The sequence below is a fragment of the Salvelinus alpinus genome, chromosome 15, assembly GCF_045679555.1.
Source record: "Salvelinus alpinus chromosome 15, SLU_Salpinus.1, whole genome shotgun sequence".
NCBI classification, from domain to species: domain Eukaryota; kingdom Metazoa; phylum Chordata; class Actinopteri; order Salmoniformes; family Salmonidae; genus Salvelinus; species Salvelinus alpinus.
Genome location: NC_092100.1, coordinates 50,720,155 through 50,740,346, shown reverse-complemented (window position 1 = coordinate 50,740,346; position 20,192 = coordinate 50,720,155). Strand labels below are relative to the sequence as shown.

The 20,192-nt window shown below is 44.2% G+C and overlaps 1 protein-coding gene across 1 annotated transcript in view; it reads right to left on the bottom strand.

Annotated features, from left to right (window-relative positions):
- cttnbp2 (cortactin binding protein 2) overlaps positions 1 to 6,354 on the bottom strand; it is a 90,858-nt gene extending 84,504 nt beyond the window's left edge. Inside the window, exon 1 of the mRNA XM_071344020.1 lies at positions 5,874 to 6,354. Coding sequence (XP_071200121.1) covers positions 5,874 to 5,954 — 81 coding nt within the window. The 5' untranslated portion in view covers positions 5,955 to 6,354. The remainder of the gene's footprint in view (positions 1 to 5,873) is intronic.
- Between the last annotated feature and the right edge of the window lie 13,838 nt (positions 6,355 to 20,192).

Here is a 20,192-nt window from a genome sequence, read left to right as displayed (position 1 = left end):
TACCTTTGACTCATTCCTCTCTGCCTCCTTCTTTCCACTCCTCTCCTCTTTTGACCTCACCCTCTCACCTTCCCCCCCTACTCACAAGGCAGGCAATACGCTTGACCTCATCTTTACTAGATGCTGTTCTTCCACTAATCTCATTGCAACTCCCCTCCAAGTCTCCGACCACTACCTTGTATCCTTTTCCCTCTCGCTCTCATCCAACACTTCCCACACTGCCCCTACTCGGATGGTATCGCGCCGTCCCAACCTTCGCTCTCTCTCCCCCGCTACTCTCTCCTCTTCCATCCTATCATCTCTTCCCTCTGCTCAAACCTTCTCCAACCTATCTCCTGATTCTGCCTCCTCAACCCTCCTCTCCTCCCTTTCTGCATCCTTTGACTCTCTATGTCCCCTATCCTCCAGGCCGGCTCGGTCCTCCCCTCCTGCTCCGTGGCTCGACGACTCATTGCGAGCTCACAGAACAGGGCTCCGGGCAGCCGAGCGGAAATGGAGGAAAACTCGCCTCCCTGCGGACCTGGCATCCTTTCACTCCCTCCTCTCTATATTCTCCTCTTCTGTCTCTGCTGCTAAAGCCAATTTCTACCACTCTAAATTCCAAGCATCTGCCTCTAACCCTAGGAAGCTCTTTGCCACCTTCTCCTCCCTCCTGAATCCTCCTCCCCCTCCTCCCCCCTCCTCCCTCTCTGCTGATGACTTCGTCAACCATTTTGAAAAGAAGGTCGACGACATCCGATCCTCGTTTGCTAAGTCAAACGACACCGCTGGTTCTGCTCACACTGCCCTACCCTGTGCTTTGACCTCTTTCTCCCCTCTCTCTCCAGATGAAATCTCGCGTCTTGTGACGGCCGGCCGCCCAACAACCTGCCCGCTTGACCCTATCCCCTCCTCTCTTCTCCAGACCATTTCCGGAGACCTTCTCCCTTACCTCACCTCGCTCATCAACTCATCCTTGACCGCTGGCTACGTCCCTTCCGTCTTCAAGAGAGCGAGAGTTGCACCCCTTCTGAAAAAACCTACACTCGATCCCTCCGATGTCAACAACTACAGACCAGTATCCCTTCTTTCTTTTCTCTCCAAAACTCTTGAACGTGCCGTCCTTGGCCAGCTCTCCTGCTATCTCTCTCAGAATGACCTTCTTGATCCAAATCAGTCAGGTTTCAAGACTAGTCATTCAACTGAGACTGCTCTTCTCTGTGTCACGGAGGCGCTCCGCACTGCTAAAGCTAACTCTCTCTCCTCTGCTCTCATCCTTCTAGACCTATCGGCTGCCTTTGATACTGTGAACCATCAGATCCTCCTCTCCACCCTCTCCGAGCTGGGCATCTCCGGCGCGGCCCACGCTTGGATTGCGTCCTACCTGACAGGTCGCTCCTACCAGGTGGCGTGGCGAGAATCTGTCTCCGCACCACGTGCTCTCACCACTGGTGTCCCCCAGGGCTCTGTTCTAGGCCCTCTCCTATTCTCGCTATACACCAAGTCACTTGGCTCTGTCATATCCTCACATGGTCTCTCCTATCATTGCTATGCAGACGACACACAATTAATCTTCTCCTTTCCCCCCTCTGATAACCAGGTGGTGAATCGCATCTCTGCATGTCTGGCAGACATATCAGTGTGGATGACGGATCACCACCTCAAGCTGAACCTCGGCAAGACGGAGCTGCTCTTCCTCCCGGGGAAGGACTGCCCGTTCCATGATCTCGCCATCACGGTTGTCAACTCCATTGTGTCCTCCTCCCAGAGTGCTAAGAACCTTGGCGTGATCCTGGACAACACCCTGTCGTTCTCAACTAACATCAAGGCGGTGACCCGTTCCTGTAGGTTCATGCTCTACAACATTCGCAGAGTACGACCCTGCCTCACGCAGGAAGCGGCGCAGGTCCTAATCCAGGCACTTGTCATCTCCCGTCTGGATTACTGCAACTCACTGTTGGCTGGGCTCCCTGCCTGTGCCATTAAACCCCTACAACTCATCCAGAACGCCGCAGCCCGTCTGGTGTTCAACTTTCCCAAGTTCTCTCACGTCACCCCGCTCCTCCGCTCTCTCCACTGGCTTCCAGTTGAAGCTCGCATCCGCTACAAGACCATGGTGCTTGCCTACGGAGCTGTGAGGGGAACGGCACCTCCGTACCTTCAGGCTCTGATCAGGCCCTACACCCAAACAAGGGCACTGCGTTCATCCACCTCTGGCCTGCTCGCCTCCCTACCTCTGAGGAAGTACAGTTCCCGCTCAGCCCAGTCAAAACTGTTCGCTGCTCTGGCACCCCAATGGTGGAACAAACTCCCTCACGACGCCAGGTCAGCGGAGTCAATCACCACCTTCCGGAGACACCTGAAACCCCACCTCTTTAAGGAATACCTAGGATAGGATAAAGTAATCCTTCTAACCCCTCCCCCCCTTAAAAGAGTTAGATGCACTATTGTAAAGTGGTTGTTCCACTGGATATCATAAGGTGAATGCACCAATTTGTAAGTCGCTCTGGATAAGAGCGTCTGCTAAATGACTTAAATGTAAATGTAAATGTAAATGTTAGGCAGGTGGTTAGAGCGTTGGACTAGTTAACCGTAAGGTTGCAAGATTGAATCCCTAAGCTGACAAGGTAAAAATCTGTCGTTCTGCCCCTGAACAAGGAAGTTAACTAACCATTCCTAGGCCGTCATTGAAAATAAGAATGTGTTCTTAACTGATTTGCCTAGTTAAATAAAGATGTAAATAAATAAACAAATAAAAACATTTAATCTAAATAATTCAGAAAAATCGGCATCCAAAATTACCGATTTCCGATTTTTATGAAAACTTGAAATCGTCCCTAATTAATCGGCCATTCCGATTAATCGGTCGACCTCTAGTAGAAACACATCCAATTCCATTTTTCTATTTAATTTATAGCCGAGGAGCTTTCCTTTTTGCACGGCTATTTGTTCAATGAAACATAATAAACCAAAGATAATCTGGAGGGAGGGAGAGACGACCTCCTTGCCTCAAGTCACAAGTGTTCTATTCGATCTGCACATAGGCACATTCATTTGTACCTGTTCACGACATTCGATCACCCTGCCATAGATGCGTGATTTACTATCATACGTTTCAATCCCTGCCAAGGTTTCTCCATTTTTCATCATTGACCCAGCAGCCTCCTTCAAAGCCCTCTCTTAAATCACGGACAAAATATGGAATATGGAACCAGCTGGTCTGATCTTTTAGCAAACTGTTGCAGTTCAAAGTGGTCCTAAATACTGGGCATTCAAATACTATGTCTTGATGACAAGACACTCATAGGGCTTGAGATACCATTATGGCAAATTTTGCGTAAATCATAGGCCAACAATGAGACAGGTTTTAGCCTAATACATATTTGTCAAATAACTAGTAGTGCAAGCAAACCAGGTTACAGTATGATTTAAGCCCTTAGAAAGTACGTCATTCTATTTCATTCTGAACAGCACCAATCAAGACAGCAGGGGGTTGAAAGGAAAGAATTCAGCGATCGATTTGAAAGCTTGGGGGGGAAAAAAACGAATCAATTTCCAACCAACCCCACACAGCATTCTCCCTCACTGTGCTGCCAGTGAGCCATTTGGAGAATCGGATTTGGGAGTCTCGGAAGGCTTGCACGACACTCTCCAAACCAAAGCCTATCATGTGAGCCCCCAGTCTTCGTCAATGTGCTCGGGTGGCATTTCACCCTCCTGCATTTCTGCACAGTGAGCAGGTGAGGGAAGCTAATGCTAATTTGTTCCATGAGGCGTGCGTTTCAAAATAGCTGTTCTGTGTGGGTGAGTGTGTATTTGCACTATGTGGAGGGAAGGGAGAGCCGGCTGCTGACTCTGTCCTATAGCCTAATAGGTTGGATTAGTTGCCACATTCAAATAACTTACACATCCCTGTACAACAGAACAAATAGTAAAAAATGTATGCGTACTAACTAATGCTATAGGGTGAATTGGGGGAGGTGACTAGCCCCACACCACCACCATTTTTCACCCTCTGACCCCTTTCTAAACCAAGTGAGCCGGTCCTCAAGGACCCTTCACAAGAGAAACTCCTCCGCCGAGAGCAAACAAAGGAGGGTCTTGCAGGGGTATGCAAAGAGCTTTATTTAACTGGGGCATAGAATCAGAAGCCCCCTACAGAGAGGCTAGCTGGCCCGGCTTGTCCTGGCATGTTTGGGAAGACGGTTCGTGAGAGAGACAGGCAGAGATGTATGGCCGAGTCAGAGAGGACGGTTGGTTGCTGTGCTGTGCTGCGGTGCTGTGGTCGAGGTACCTGTTCAGCAAGGAAGGAGCGCAGTGTGCACTGAAAGCGCTCAGTAGATCAGGGCTGGCTTGGCTACCACAGTACTCTGAGCTATGCCAGCTGAGTCACTGAAATTAAGACCAATTTAGACATGTCTCTGGTGTACATACCCCCCCCCTTCTCTCACTGCTCTCCTTCCGTCCATCTCGCTTGCTTTCTTTCTGCTCTCACTCTGCCCCCTTTCCATCGCTATTCTACTTTGCCTTGATTTTCTTGCCTTTTTCTACCGCCCACATATCTTATTTTCCTCCCATTTCAACAGCTGTCCCTTGGGATCTTCCAGGCAAGAACAGTCCATATTTTCAATAGCCTTTGAACCTCAAACCCAGAACAGTTCTTTATATTTCCTGTGTCCTATAGGAATGCTCAATTACATATACACGAGTGTAGTATATGATGTAGTTAAGGGTAAAGTCAAGTGGCAAATGGGAGATTGCTTTCTTTTGACCAGTCAGTAAATTCATGCAGAATAGGTACTTGGCAATGGTCTGACTGAACAGAGTACATGGAACCATCCAAGCGTACCACAACCAGGGAAAGGTTGCATGGCCCCCTCCGGGTGGGAAAAAGATTGATTCATTTGCACAGAGGGGTAGCAAGCCGGTGCCCTGGCACACATGTTGCAACCTGTCTGCGAGACGAGGGACCAATGTGAGAAGTCCCAGATAGATGAGCTTAAAAAAACAATTGCAGCTCAGTCCGATTAGTGGGGAGTTTGCAGACAAACAAAACAGTTTCACTGAGATTCAACATTTCTAATATTGTTCTATTGGTCACAGGTCAAATCTAGAAGTATTAGTAGGCCTATACAGAATAGGAAACATTATTCTTGACTGCAGATAGGCTATGCTTTGTGGTCAGACAAGAGCTGCTTAATGGAAGATTGTAAGAGGTTTGGGGTCCTCAAAGGATATTTAGGGGCCTTCTCTCTTTAGCCGTAAAGGCAAGATTTTTCAAACACAAGAGCCCAACTAGGCTACATCTGATAACAATATATTCACGTCAAAGCCTCACTGACACACAGCAATCAACATATTTTGTTTCAATTTGGAGCGTTGACGTACTGAAATAGGGCAAGATTATGCATCGAACAGCCATGTCAAAAGCAGCTCGTTATCTATTCTGACGACTGGCCTACAACCCGGTCTATGAGAGCGAAAACCTATAGCCCAAATTGTGTTTCAAATGTAAGTACAGATTGAAACCCCCTTTGTAACCATCGCAAATCAGTGCGTTATAGCCTAACTACGTTTCCCCATATGGGCCGTAACAACATTTGAGCTATTATCCTATTTGTGATAGATAAACCCAATTCCTTTGCCTTTCTATAGGATTTTAATTCCCATAAAAGCCTTTGATCATATGTATAGTCTGTGTCTACACAAATCAGAGAACCCTTGTTCTGCTGCTCTCACAAGAATAACATATTGCTGTTGCTTCAAGATGAACACTCGGGTTCGTAGAGAAATGCGCCGTATTTCCTAATTCCTTATTCCCTTTCCTTTATTCCAAAACGGGGAAACCAACGATATAAACATATAGACCTGGATATAATATAAAAAGGTCTTACCGCTTCGACACTTCCAAGCACTGTGGTTGCCAGTGTTTGTACCGGAGGAGGCTGCTCCCCGCTCGCTCCCTCCGACGCCATCTTCCTACTGTAGCGGTCTGCTGGAGTAAGGGCACCACACAGAACATAAAACAACGCATTCGGTACCGCTTTAACTATTACGCTGCTGAATGCAAATCTCACATACGACTGTAGCCTCAAATTTGTATAACACGAGAGAGAAAAATGTGCCTCCGCGTACGAGACAGTCTAGACTAGACCGGACCGTGGCGTTTTTCGGGCACGCAGGTTGGTAGAGGGGGGAAATTGGTCAGTAGGCGTGGACCCAAGGCGTATTCCAGATGCGAATAATGCGTTCGCAACTTGAAACGAGGTGCGCTGCGCGGTCGTTAAAGAGTGATTGAAAGCTAAATAGGAGTGTAGCCAAGGCTGTGCCCTATTTCTGAACAGGAACCCCACCGTGTCTACTGCCTAAATTACCTATTTACCCTTCCCATGACTGTGGATTTGTGAATCACATAGTCATAAACCTGAGGATTTATTGTTGTTGCATGCCAACAGCCAACAGCCAAAACCGAGAGGCCTATTCGGATTACACAGAATAGCATAGGCCCCCTAGTGCATTATAAAATATCCAGCAAATGGATACCCACTATTATTTTACAGGTTAGATTTTCCTGCCAGTCATACATTATAGCCTATAATGTGTTTAATTATTAAAGGTAGGCCTATAGACTTGTCATTGTAAGCGAGATGTCTAGCCGTGGGATTGCTACATGCATGGATAGGTCATGCATCAAAGAGATATTTGTCACCATGTATTTGCATGCTGTCAATAATGGCTCTCCAGTCCACAGATGATCATCATGGATATGAATATAAATATTACTGGGGCATCCAGATGTGCCATTAAGGATTAGAGGGTGATCCCTAGCCTGCTTGTTGTCGTACAGAACCAGGTCACTGATACTCTATTTGGGTCAAATACAGGATATTGCCAGCACATTATGATGATGTACTGTAGGCCTATGATAAAGACTGACAGTCGCTTGTGTTTACCCCTGTTTTAAATAGCCAGTGCCAGTGCTGTTTTGAAATGACCTGCACAGTAGAATACCTCGGTGACATCACACGCACTGTGTCCCATTTCTTTGTTCAACACTTACTCACCTACATCTGTCATAGAATAAAAGTATGTATAGTAAAGTACCGCGTTGTCTCAATTACCACGTTTATCCTGGGCCCAATCAAAATGGACAGCTGCCAGTCCTTCTGTGCTCTGTTAAAGGGGACTTCCAGGTGCGCCCAAAATGATTGATTTGTGATGTGGCCCTGCAGGCCCTTGGGTCTCAGACAGACATACTCTATTATTGTTCTGTCAAATCCCCAAACTCATGTCTGAATCTGCTGCAGATCGCTGGACGTCGCTGGAGATGTTATGCAGAGATCATGTTTTCCATCCCCTCTCTCCCATGGTGCTGAAGGGAAATGTGTCATTAGTGGGAGATTATGGGGACTGTTTGGATGATGGGGGCCCCACTGGCAGTCAACAAAACTTCCACTCGCATTACTTAGCTGTCAAGTTTCAAAATTGATCTCAGGAAAATAATGACTGTAAACGTACTTATTACATTACTTTATAAGCTACATCCTCATTAGAATGCAACATGGTATTGAGTACTTTTAGCCCACAATAATTCGCCCTCAGTTACAACCTTTTGCCTCCTCGCTCCCATGAGTTCAACCTCAAGACCTCTTTATATTTAATTGTGAGACAGAGGAAAACCTAAGTTGAAGTTTGGTTTGAACTCTTGGTTTTGTTTGTTACTGACAGGTACCCTCTGTGTGTAACTGACTGTGTGTACTGTGGACACCAGCGGGGCTGTTAGCTACAAAGACACTGCTATTTTTAAACCGCAGAAGGGAGCTACTGTTACTGCTCAACCAGCCTAATTGAACGCTGACTCTGGGCCAAATCTGGCTAATCATGTTTATGCTAATTGGCCAACCAGCGGTCCCAGGGCATCACAGCAGAAACTATTGATATTGGACAGGCTGGGGCTGGATAGTGGGGGTTTTGGAACAGGAGACCTGACTTGGGTCCCAAATGGCACCCTATTCACTTTACTGTGCACTACTTTTGATCAAAGCCCTATGGGTACCCTATGTAGACCTGCCCTACCTCTCGTTCAGCAGGCTGTGATCAAATTAAATTAGGGCTAGCATACATCTGTGTGTTGCAGCCGAAGCATCTAATGAAGCCTCGTTTCACATGATGTTCATACAGCAATGCTCATGCAATGTACTGCAGAACATTTAGCCTTAAGCTGAGGTGAACCACAGCACAGGGGCTTTTAGCAATTAACTCGAGCTTTTAACAACGTAGAATAAGGCATTATGGGATGCTTTAACAAATTATGTAGAACAATATTATGATGGGGATAAATGCATCTTAGGAAATGTGTTGTAGTTACACTATGCACTAAACCAAAACTGGCCCTTAGGCCCCACAGGTTTTAAGCCTTGTGTAACTGATATCCTACCTAAAAGAAGGGATTCAAAGAAGTCCTCCTGCGTGCATGCATATTGACCCAAGGTATATTGACCCTAAGGTAAGTATTCAATGAGGGTAAATCTAATCCTAGATCTGTTTCTAACACACAGTATATGGAGTGTCTTCCCTGCGGGGTGTGAGGACACTCAGGACAGCCCACAGAGGAAGTTACCATCAGAGAGAGAGAGATAGAGGGGCCTCTCATTAGAAGTGCTGAAAGTAAAATGCTACAGTACTGTAAATTACAGTAGATTACACAGTTTTCACATTTGACAAAACACATACATTACCCAACAAAATTGACAGAAAATCTATAATTTCCATAATATCTATCCAATGTGCAATCAAAGGTGTGATCAATGAAGACATCCTCTACAATCATTCATTTTTCCCCAGATATAATTGCAACATAGCTGTACTGCCTGTAATCAAATGTAAGAAATTAAATGAAACGAATGAATGAAAACAAAACATAACGTTTAGCACGCATTCATTTGCATCAAGCCTGTCTTGAGCATAATATCATTTACAGTGAAGTCTCATATTTGAATAAACTTTATTGATCCCAGGGAGGAAATTGGGTAAAATAGGCCAATTTTGACTTTACGGCAAATGTGAGGTAGGTATATATGGTACAAACCTTATGCGCTTTTCTTGTTTTACTGTAACTCCATTAGCAGTTTCCTTGATTTCCTCTGGAGGAGGGAAAGAGGGGAGGGGGGATGATCTCTCTCATGACTGACACCAATGCGACAATCAACTAAGAAAAGTAACCATCAGAGAGAGAGACAGAGAGAGATAGAGGGGCCTCTGTAACCGGAGATGTGTGGACTGAACAGACAGTAATAGATGAGGCCAGCTATGGGTTTCTGGCCTGAGGCTATGCTACATGCCCCCCCCCCCCCCCCCCCAGCACTTTGAGGGACTTGGCTCATAGTGACTCGCTCACTGTCGATACACACAGCGGGCACAATGGCTTCCTGTTTGTGACGAGGGCGGAGGGAGAGCAGGGTGGGCACTGGGCAGCAGAGCAGCCATCACTAGTTCCAGTGTGCTCGTGTGTTGGGTCGTTCCGCAGACAGACCAGGCGGCCCGGAAAAAATGACTTCGTCCCGGATGAATCTCACGTCCTGGCGAGAGCTTCAAATGGGGAGACACAGAGGGTCCGGATAGTGACTTAACAGAGAGAGAGGGAAGGAAGAGAGGATGTGGGGAGGAGAAGAGGAGGGGATGGAGGACAGAACTGGGCCATAACTCTTCCTGATTGTTCTGAGTGGCTGCCAAAGGCTGAAACAGACCTCTCTCTCTCTCTGAGCACGCTGAACAAAAGTTACTGTTGTCCTTTCTTCTCTCTCTTCCCTTTTCTTCCCAATCTCATGCCCTCTCTCTCCCTAAAACGTTGGACCAACATCCTCTGTTTGAGGAGCAGGAGGAGCAGGTGCTACAGCCGCACAGTAAAACACTACCGCAGTGTGACTCAACACTTTACTGTTTGTAAAGTGTTGACAGACCAAAGGGAGTGGAAAGCAGCTAATAGTGGTCATTGTGGTTAAGGTTGGGGCTTTCAAAGGTGCCAGCGTGAAGTTTGTTTGCCACCATATTTCCATGTTTAAAAAAAATAAAAAAAAGTTACAAATCATTATGTCTGTCATTTCCACCTGCCTCATATGTTGCGTTATCATAGCAATTTAACTGGTATGAAATTATACAACAAACCACATAGCAGGAAAAGAGGAGAATTTGTCAGAGAGACAGAGAGCTTAGGAAGCAGGTGGAAATAATTAGAAAAATGCAAGGCACTAAGGCAGTCAGGGAGAGGAGACTAGGAGAGATATACACAGGCTAAGAGGAGAGGCTCCATCTCCATATGGAAGGAGGTGTTGAAAACGCTAAGTCTGCACTATGGCAAGTAAGGAGGGGCAAGGAATGAGATGGAGAGGGTTACCCCACCCCGCCCTCGCCTCCCAACCACCTACCCAGGCCTTTACAGCGAGTCCTAGCCTAGGGTCGTGACCCTGATACTGGCACCAAGCGTCAGAGAGAAAGACATCCTTGTTCCTAACAGTCCCTGACTTCAGTTCAGATGGATGTCGCAAAGATGAAGTCAGACAGACACTTGATGACTTCAACACCGGACATGGCTGTCAGCACAATCTGCCAATGTGACATGTTTGTTATAGATGACACAGTAAACACATCGTTTGATTACCTTTTTAACATGCACTACCTGTCTGGTAATGGTAGACTTGGTTTGCATTTACAGTACATGTAATGGGTCATGATAACTATTTTATGACACTTGGCATGGGATACTGTAGCTACAAAAATACACCTAACTGTTAACCCCCAAGAGCACAATCTGTCATTTCTGACAAGTTGTAAGTGCTCAGTACTACTTGTTCTGGTCTGCTTTTACTTCAAATATATTGCTATTTTTTTTACATTCAGCATGGAGTTCCAATCCAATATCCAATTCGGAGGACCTGTCTGTCGACCCTAGACACAAAGAATGCACAAACTTTCATTTTGATTCAATGTTGGTGTGGTGAGAGATGTTTACAATCCAAATGAATGCACAATGACAGGTTTTGAATGAAAGACTGGCTGCTTTACAGGTGTCACCAGTTTGGAGTATTGTACTAAGAGTTGTGAAAATGTACCACATATTTTCAAAGCAACAACAAAAAAAGTGCAATACAGATACTGTCATAGATTTAAGGCCCTGGGTGTGACTTGACCAGGAATACTTCTGGGCCCTAATTCATATTTATAGCCATAGTTAGGACCCAGAATTTTTCCTGGTCAGATCATGAGGAAGAACTCAGGGCCCTAATCGTGCATGCATGAACAGACAAACTCGTTCAGGAGTTGTCCCGCAAGTAGTATTGTCTGGATCAATGAGTCTCAATACATTACGGGCAACACAAAGCTCATCAGATTTGACTTTGACCCCTATTTAGCATTTCCGACCAAACCCTTTGAACTAGAATGTGTCTTTTTGTTGTCAAGTAGATCAGGTCACAACGGAAGAATTGTGTTTGTGAAGAATGTCTGCTGGGATCCAAGCCAGAATGCAGACAGCCGTCAAACTTATAATTGTAATTATGGTAGGGTAATAGCCTACACTTTCACAGCAAGTGATAGCCTCTATTTGGCTTTGGCAGGTAATGAAGATATACCGATCCATCTGGTCAGCTCTTTATCCCAACCAAACACTTACTGTTGGTGTCTGATTGAAGTGCAAACACTTAAGGGCTCACATTAAGTCATGCAGGTTAGGTTCTGTGCCATGCAAACACTTAGAGCTTGCAAGAAAGGCATTTCGCTGTACTTGTGCATATATTAAAAGTTGAAACTGAAACACTTCAACAGTTTGAGCTTTTAAAATCAGGTATGGTGATGTGTTCTGTTAAATATATCTTGGTAGACAGTGTCTATAATGTTGATGCACTAAAACATATTCTGGATTCAGACCAATTTCAATGTGGGAGTTCGGGAGTCGGATGATAGAGGTGAAATACCACATTGTGCCATCACAGCAGCAAGATTTGTGACCCGTTGCCACAAGAAAAGGTCAACCAGTGAAGAACAAACACCATTGTAAATACAACCCATATTTATGCTTATTTATTTTCCCTTTTGTACTTTAACCATTTGTACATCGTTACAACACTGTATATATACATAATATGACATTTGTAATGTCTCTATTCTTTTGGAACTTCTGTGAGTGTAATGTTTACTGTTAATTTTTATTGTTTATTTAACTTTTTTTATTTCACTTTTGTATATTATCTACCTCACTTGCTTTGGCAATGTTAACATATGTTTCCCATGCCAATAAAGCCCCTTGAATTGAATTGATAGAGTAGTATACTCATAAATGGGATCACTGTCAAAGCTCTGTGGTAATTTCTCGCCCCCTTGTGGTTGGTATTGGGACTGACTCGGTTCCTGTAGCCTAGCGGCAGGGCAAAGATGTAGTCAGACAATGCAAAAAAACATTAAGACTTTTAAAATAATTAAACAAAAATACAATAAATGTTTAGATGTCGGTTTATTGAACTTCACTCTGTTTATATTTCAACAGTGAGTCACCAACACATCCTCATGAGAGAGGGCAGAAACACAAGATGTGTGTTTAACACTAGTACAGCCTGTTGAGACGGGCAGAGGCGTCATGCCCATAGCAGGCACAGGGGCACTTGCCCCCTATGAATTGTCCTGTTTATAATTATTTATTATTATTATTAATAAAAAATAATATATACATTTTTTTTATTTTTCTGTTTCTCTGTAATACTACTAGCCACATAGCAATTTTAGGAAGTTGGCTTTAGCTAGACCAGATAGGTTCCCAATCTCCCAGCCTCATAACTAGCTACCAAGAAACCATTTCAGGCTATCAATCAAGTTAGAGTAGCTAGCTTGTCTAGCTTAGCTGGCAAGGTTGGTAGACATTAGAAAAGCAAGCAATAAGTAAATGTACTGAATAAGACTCACATTCTTTTCAATATTTTACCCATATTTTAGCAGAGAAGCATATTTAGTTTCTTAAAAAAATATAACTGCCAGGACACAACGTTGATGTGGTTGTCACGGTCGCTGCGGGTCTGCTCGTGGTTGAAGCACAGAGCGCGGAGGAGCTCGTGCTGGGTGGTGCCGTGGTACACACATCCGGACAGGGCCAGAGACACAGTCTGAGCGTTGCCAGAATGACCAACCTAGGAGTAGCACCTGCCATGAGTGGGTTGGTTGGACAGTTAGTTATAACATTGCAATTGGTTTTAAATGTCTCTGTCACACCCATGCACACACACACACACACACACACACACAATAAAAAAACACAAACACACCACACTCACACACACACATGCACTCACACACACTGTTATCATAAATATGTCATGCCATGTTACACAGTTTCATGTCTCCCTGAATTGTCCTAACTCATAGGCCCTATGATTCTATATTTAATTCTATGGTGTACATACCTGTTGAGGGACATACAGGTAGTGTCTGTGGTTGGTGCGCTTGACAAAGTTGATCCAGGAGAAGCTGGCGAAGGACTGCAGACCATGCTCAATGACCTGCAGCTCCCGGAGGCTGGCAGCACACATATGGGACAAAAAATGTTCCTGAGTGTCCGAGGTAGAGTTTTGACTTAAATCAAATTGAAAATCTATGGCAAGACCTGAAAATGGTTGTTATAGCAATGATCGACAACCAATTTGACAAGGCTTGAAGAATTTTGAAAAGAATAATGGGCAAATGTTGCACAATCCAGGTGTGGAAAGCTCTTAGAGACTTACCCAGAAAGACTCACAGATGTAATCACTGCCAAAGGTGCTTCTCCAAAGTATTGACTCAGGGCTGTGAATACTTATATAAATGAGATATTTAGATATTTCATTTTTTAAAACATGCTACACAGGGCTATATTGGTCAGCTAATACAGGACTAGTAAAGGCCCAGTGCACTACTTTTGTATATATACAGTGATCCCTCGCCACTTCGCGGTTCACTTATCGCGGATTCGCTATTTCGCGGATTTTCATAATGCATTTTTTATTTTTTTTTGGTGCATTGTGCTCTGCATTCTGATTCGCTAAAAACTCACTCCCGCTTCTTGTATCAAAACATGCTACGAATTGTGCTATCATTTTGTCGTCTCGTGCAGTTATGTGTACGTACATAAAACAGCTTGGCAAATTTACATTAAGTTGGCCAGGAAGGAAGGAAGGACTAACGCTTGGTCGCTTAGCAACCATGGTGCGAATGGCCACTGAACTTAAGCGAGTAGCTGAGGAATGGGACCCTTTGATGAGCCGTTCATTACAGTTCTCCAACGTAATCGATGGTGGCATGTCGGTGTACAAGGATCTTTTTGCAAAGAAGAAAAAAGAGCGACAACAGCTGCCTATCACTATGCTCTTCTCCCGAACAAACACACCTGCACCGCGGGCTTCAGAAGAAGAGAACACTGCAGAGCGCAGTCAGGATGCAGCGGCCCAGTCTGAAGAGCAGTGAAACGGCCTACACGTGAGTCACTGTATTTGTATACATGTAATAGTTGCTAATTGTAAAAAAAAAAAAAGTTTTCTATTTCGCGGATTTCACTTATCGCGGGTCATTTTCGGAACGTAACCCCCGCGATAAACGAGGGATTACTGTATACACTAACGTTCAAAGGTTTGGGGTCACTTAGAAATGTCCTTGTTTTTGAAAGAAAAGCACATTTTTTGTCCATTAAAATAACATCTAATTGATCAGAAATACAGTGTAGACATTGTTACAGTTTTTTCCAATTGCTAACACACTAAAATGACATGCACAGCACAATTATTTAAACTGACACACAGAGAGCAAAACCTCTTCTCAAGTCTCCAAAAGTCTAAACACATTTTCTGCTTTACACACATTTTGCAATTCAAAATGGCACTTTTTAAATGCACTTCACACGTTTCTCTGCATAAGACGCAACAATCTGACATAAAGTCACATGTTTGCCATTTCAAAACACTGCCATGCAAAATGACACTACATGAGCTAATTGGCCAATACATGTGCCACCTGGCCAAACACCTCAATGGTTAATTGTTACCACTTCAATCAGGAAGTAAGCACTATGAAAAGACCACAGGTGAGCACCTTTTGTTTTACAACAACAATGGAAGCCGTTGCAGAGAGAGGGAGGGAGGGAGGGAGGGAGGGAGGGAGAATGAGAAGGGGAGGAAGAGTGAGAGGTAGGGGTAGAGCTGGTAGAGGAGTTCATGGCCAAAGAAGACAACAACTTTCAAATGAAATCAGAGCAACCTTAGTTGATCATGTCATAAACCATGGGCTGACAATGCGAGAGGCTGGACAGAGTGCAGCCCAACTTGAGCCGTTTTACTGTCGCCTGTGTCATCTGTGTCATGTGAGGCTGTGTCATGTGTCATCATTTAGACTGCAGTACAGGTATGTAACCAAAATTTCTTTCACACTATGTAGTACACCCCATGTCATAGTGTATCAGTTGGGTGACACCTGTTTACTTCATGAATGGCTGATGTCATACACTAACTGCACAAATTTCCTGTAGAATTTACTCTACTGTGGGGGAAATATCTTTAGGCTGCATTGTCCAAGCCCTATATTTTAGTTTTTTAGTTTTTCTAAAGGACTGAGAGACACAACCATGGTGGAGGACGGGGCCAAATGTTCACCGGGGTACAGGAAGCTGCCATTGTAAACTTGGTTTTGGAATATAATGAAATAAGTTTACGAGAAATTCAAAGCCACATCATCCAAGACAACACCATATTCAACAACATTCAACGAGTCAGTCTGTCCACATTGGCTCGCATTCTCAAGCGAAACCAAATCAGAATGAAACAACTTTTATAATGTGCCGTTTGAGAGAAACTCTCAAAGAAACAAAGAGGTCAGACAAGCATATGTGGATTTAAGTACAATATTGACTGCAGTACACTACACGCAACATTGTTTCCCAGTGTACTGGATAACACCATATTGACTGCTTTTGTTCTTTGTTTTCAGGGAGTACTGGAAATGGATGCTCATGCAATCCCACGTGAGTTCATCTTTATAGATGAGGCTGGGTTCAACCTAGCAAAGACCAGAAGAAGGGGGAGAAACGTCATTGGCCACAGAGCCATTATAGATGTTCCTGGCCAACGTGGTGGGAACATCACAATGTGCGCTGCCATCTCCAATACGCATGGTGTCCTCCACCGTCATGCCAACCTTGGACCATACGACACAGCCCATATGTAACGGATGTGAAATGGCTAGCTAGTTAGCGGGTACGCGCTAGTAGCGTTTCAATCAGTTACGTCACTTGCTCTGAAACCTAGAAGTAGTGTTGCACCTTGCTCTGCAAGGGCCGTGGCCTTTGTGGAGCGATGGGTAACGATGCTTCGTGGGCGACCGTTGTTGATGTGTGCAGAGGGTCCCTGGTTCGCGCCCGTGTTGGGGGCGAGGGGACGGTTTAAAGTTATACTGTTACATTGATGCTGTTGACCCGGATCACTGGTTGCTGCGGAAAAGGAGGAGGTTGAAAGGGGGGTGAGTGTAACGGATGTGAAATGGCTAGCTAGTTAGCGGGTACGCGCTAGTAGCGTTTCAATCAGTTACGTCACTTGCTCTGAAACCTAGAAGTAGTGTTGCAAAGGGCCGCGGCCTTTGTGGCGCGATGGGTAACGATGCTTCGTGGGCGACCGTTGTTGATGTGTGCAGAAGGTCCCTGGTTCGCGCCCGTGTCGGGGCGAGGGGACGGTTTAAAGTTATACTGTTACACATATTCTCACATTTCTGGACAGACTCGACAACATTCTCATACCACCAGAGCGTGTGAATGATGCAGACCATCAAAGAACCCGGTATGTTGTAGTATGGGACAACGTGAGCTTTCATCGTGCAGCCCCAGTCCAAAACTGGTTTGCTGACCACCCACCATTTCTCGTGCAATACCTCCCACCATACTCACCATTTCTGAACCCCATAGAAGAGTTATTTTCGGCTTGGAGGTGGAAGGTATACGACAGGCAGCCCTTACTGCGCATGCCTCTTGTGCAGGCTATGGAAGAGGCATGTGATGAGATTGATGTGGGTGCGATTCAGGGATGGATAAGGCACTCAAGGCACTTCTTCCCTCGATGTCTGGCAAGGGAAGATATTGCCTGTGATGTGGACGAGGCGTTGTGGCCAGACCCAGCTGTGCGGTAAGATGCTGCCTAATTATTTTTCTTGACTCTTTTTTTCTATATATTTTTTCTGCACATTTTTTCTGCAATTTTCTTTTTCAGTTTACTGTTTTTTTGTGAGCATATTTTTGTTCAGTCCAATGTAAATATATCTGCTGTGCATATGTTGCACTGACTTGTTTGGTCAAAAATAAAATGTTTCAACAGCATGTGTGTGTATCTGCAAATATTTCTGTGCATCTGAAGAATTTTCTACAATTTGAACTATTTTAGTATTATGGCAAAGCATACTAAAGATGAGAGTGCTTTTCATTATGCCCAACAGTGTGTAGTTGGTTAGACAAATCTGGTAATATGAATGAAGTGTGTGCCATTTCGTGCAAACGTTTGATTTTGATAATGCTATATGTAGTTTTGGTTGCAGTGCTTCATTTAACAGGATATATGAGGTATTTTGCAGTTTGGGTGTGTGGTTTTGTGAATTGTGTTAAGTATTTTGATAAAACCAACCTAGTTTGCAAAATTGTGTTTTAGCAATTGGGAAAAACTGTAATGTTGTAAAAGACTATTGTAGCTGGAAACGGCAGATTTTATCTACATAGGCGTACAAAGGCCCATTATCAGCAACCATGACTCCTGTGTTCCAATGGCACGTTGTGTTAGCTATTCCAAGTTAATCATTTTAAAAAGGCTAGTTGATAATTAGAAAACCCTTTTGTAATTATGTTAGCACAGCTGAAAACTGTTGTGCTGATTAAAGAAGCAATAAAACTGGCCTTCTTTAGACTAGTTGAGTATCTGGAGCATCAGCATTTGTGGGTTCGATTACAGGCTCAAAACATCCAGAAACAAAGCACTTTCTTCTGAAACTCATCAGTCTATTCTTGTTCTGAGAAATGAATGCTATTACTTGTGAGAAATTGCCATGAAACTGAAGATCTCGTACAACGCTGTGTACTTCTCCCTTCACAGAACAGCGCAAACTGGCCCTAACCAGAATAGAAAGAGGAGTGGGAGGCCCCGGTGCACAACTGAGCAAGAGGTCAAGTACATTAGTGTCTAGTTTGAGAAACAGACGCCTCACAAGTCCTCAACTGGCAGCTTCATTAAATAGTACCCGCAAAACAACAATCTCAACAGTGAAGAGGCGACTCCGGGATGCTGGCCTTCTAGGCAGAATTGCAAAGAAAAAGCTGTATCTCAGACTGGCCAATAAAAATAAAGGATTTAGATGGGCAAAATAACACAGACACTGTACAGAGGAAGATTGAAAAAACATGTTATGGACAGACGAATTCGGAAGTTTACATACACTTAGGTTGGAGTCATTAAAACTTGTTTTTCAACCACTCCACAAATTTATTTTGGCAAGTCGGTTAGGACATCTACTTTGTGCATAACACAATTCATTTTCCCAACAATTGTTTACAGATTATTTAACTTATAATTCACTGTACCACAATTCCAGTGGGTCAGAATTTTACATACACTAAGTTGACTGTGCCTTTAAACAGCTTGGAAAAAACAGAAAATGATGTCATGGCTTTAGAAGTTTCTGATAGGCAAATTGACATAATTTGAGTCAATTGGAGGTGTACCTGTGGATGTATTTCAAGGCCTACCTTCAAACTCAGTCCCTCTTTGCTTGACATCATGGGAAAATCAAAAGAAATCAGCCAAGACCTCAGAAAATAAATTGTAGACCTCCACAAGTCTGGTTCATCCTTGAGAGCAATTTCCAAACGCCTGAAGGTACCACGTTCATCTGTACAAACAATAGTACGCAAGTATAAACACCATGGGACCACGCAGTCGTCATACCGCTCAGGAAGGAGACGCGTTCTGTCTCCTAGAGATGAACGCACTTTGGTGCGAAAAGTGCAAATCAATCCCAGAACAACAGCAAAGGACCTTGTGAAGATGCTGGAGGAAACAGGTACAAAAGTATCTATAGCCACTGCTCCAAAACAGCCATAAAAAAGCCAGACTACAGTTTACAACGGAACATGGAGACAAAGATCATACTCTTTGGAGAAATGTCCTCTGGTCTGATGACACAAAAATAGAACTGTTTGGCCATAATGACCATCATTATGTTTGGAGGAAAAAAGGGGAGGCTTGCAAGCCGAAGAACTCCATCCCAACCGTGAAGCACGGGGGTGGCAGCATCATGTTGTGGGGGTGCTTTGCTGCAGGAGGGACTGGTGCACTTCACAAAATAGATGGCATCATGAGGAAGTAAAATGATGTGGATATATTGAAGCAACATCTCAAGACATCAGTCAGGAAGGTAAAGCTTGGTCACAAATGGGTCTTCCAAATGGACAATGACCCCAAGCATACTTCCCAAGTTGTGGCAAAATGGCTTAAGGACAACAAAATCAAGGTATTGGAGTGGCCTTCACAAAGCCCTGACGTCAATTCCATAGAAATTTGTGGGCAGAACTGAAAAAGTGTGTGCGAACAAAGGAGGCCTACAAACCTGACTTAGTTACACCAGCTCTGTCAGGAGGAATGGGCCAAAATTCACCCAACTTATTGTGGGAAGCTTGTGGAAGGCTACCCAAAACGTTTGACCCAAGTTAAACAATTTAAAGGCAATGCTACCGAATACTAATTGAGTGTATGTAAACTTCTGACCCACTGAGAATGTGATGAAAGAAATTAAAGCTGAAATAAACATTCTCTCTACTATTATTCTGACATTTCACATTCTTAAAATAAAGTGGTGATCCTAACTGACCTAAGACTGCATTTTTACTAGGATTAAATGTCAGGATTGTGAAAAACTGAGTTTAAATGTATTTGGCTAAGGTGTATGTAAACTTCCGACTTCAACTGTAAGTTTGAGGTGTTCGGATCACAAAGAAGAACATTCGTGAGACGCTGAAAAAATGTAAAGATGCTGAAGGAGTGCTTGACACCATTTGTCAAGCATGGTGGAGGCAATGTGATGGTCTGGGGGTGCTTTGGTGGTGGTAAAGTGGGAGATTTGTACATGCCATACGCTGTGGACGGGGCTTAATTGGAGGCAATTTCCTCCTACACAGGACA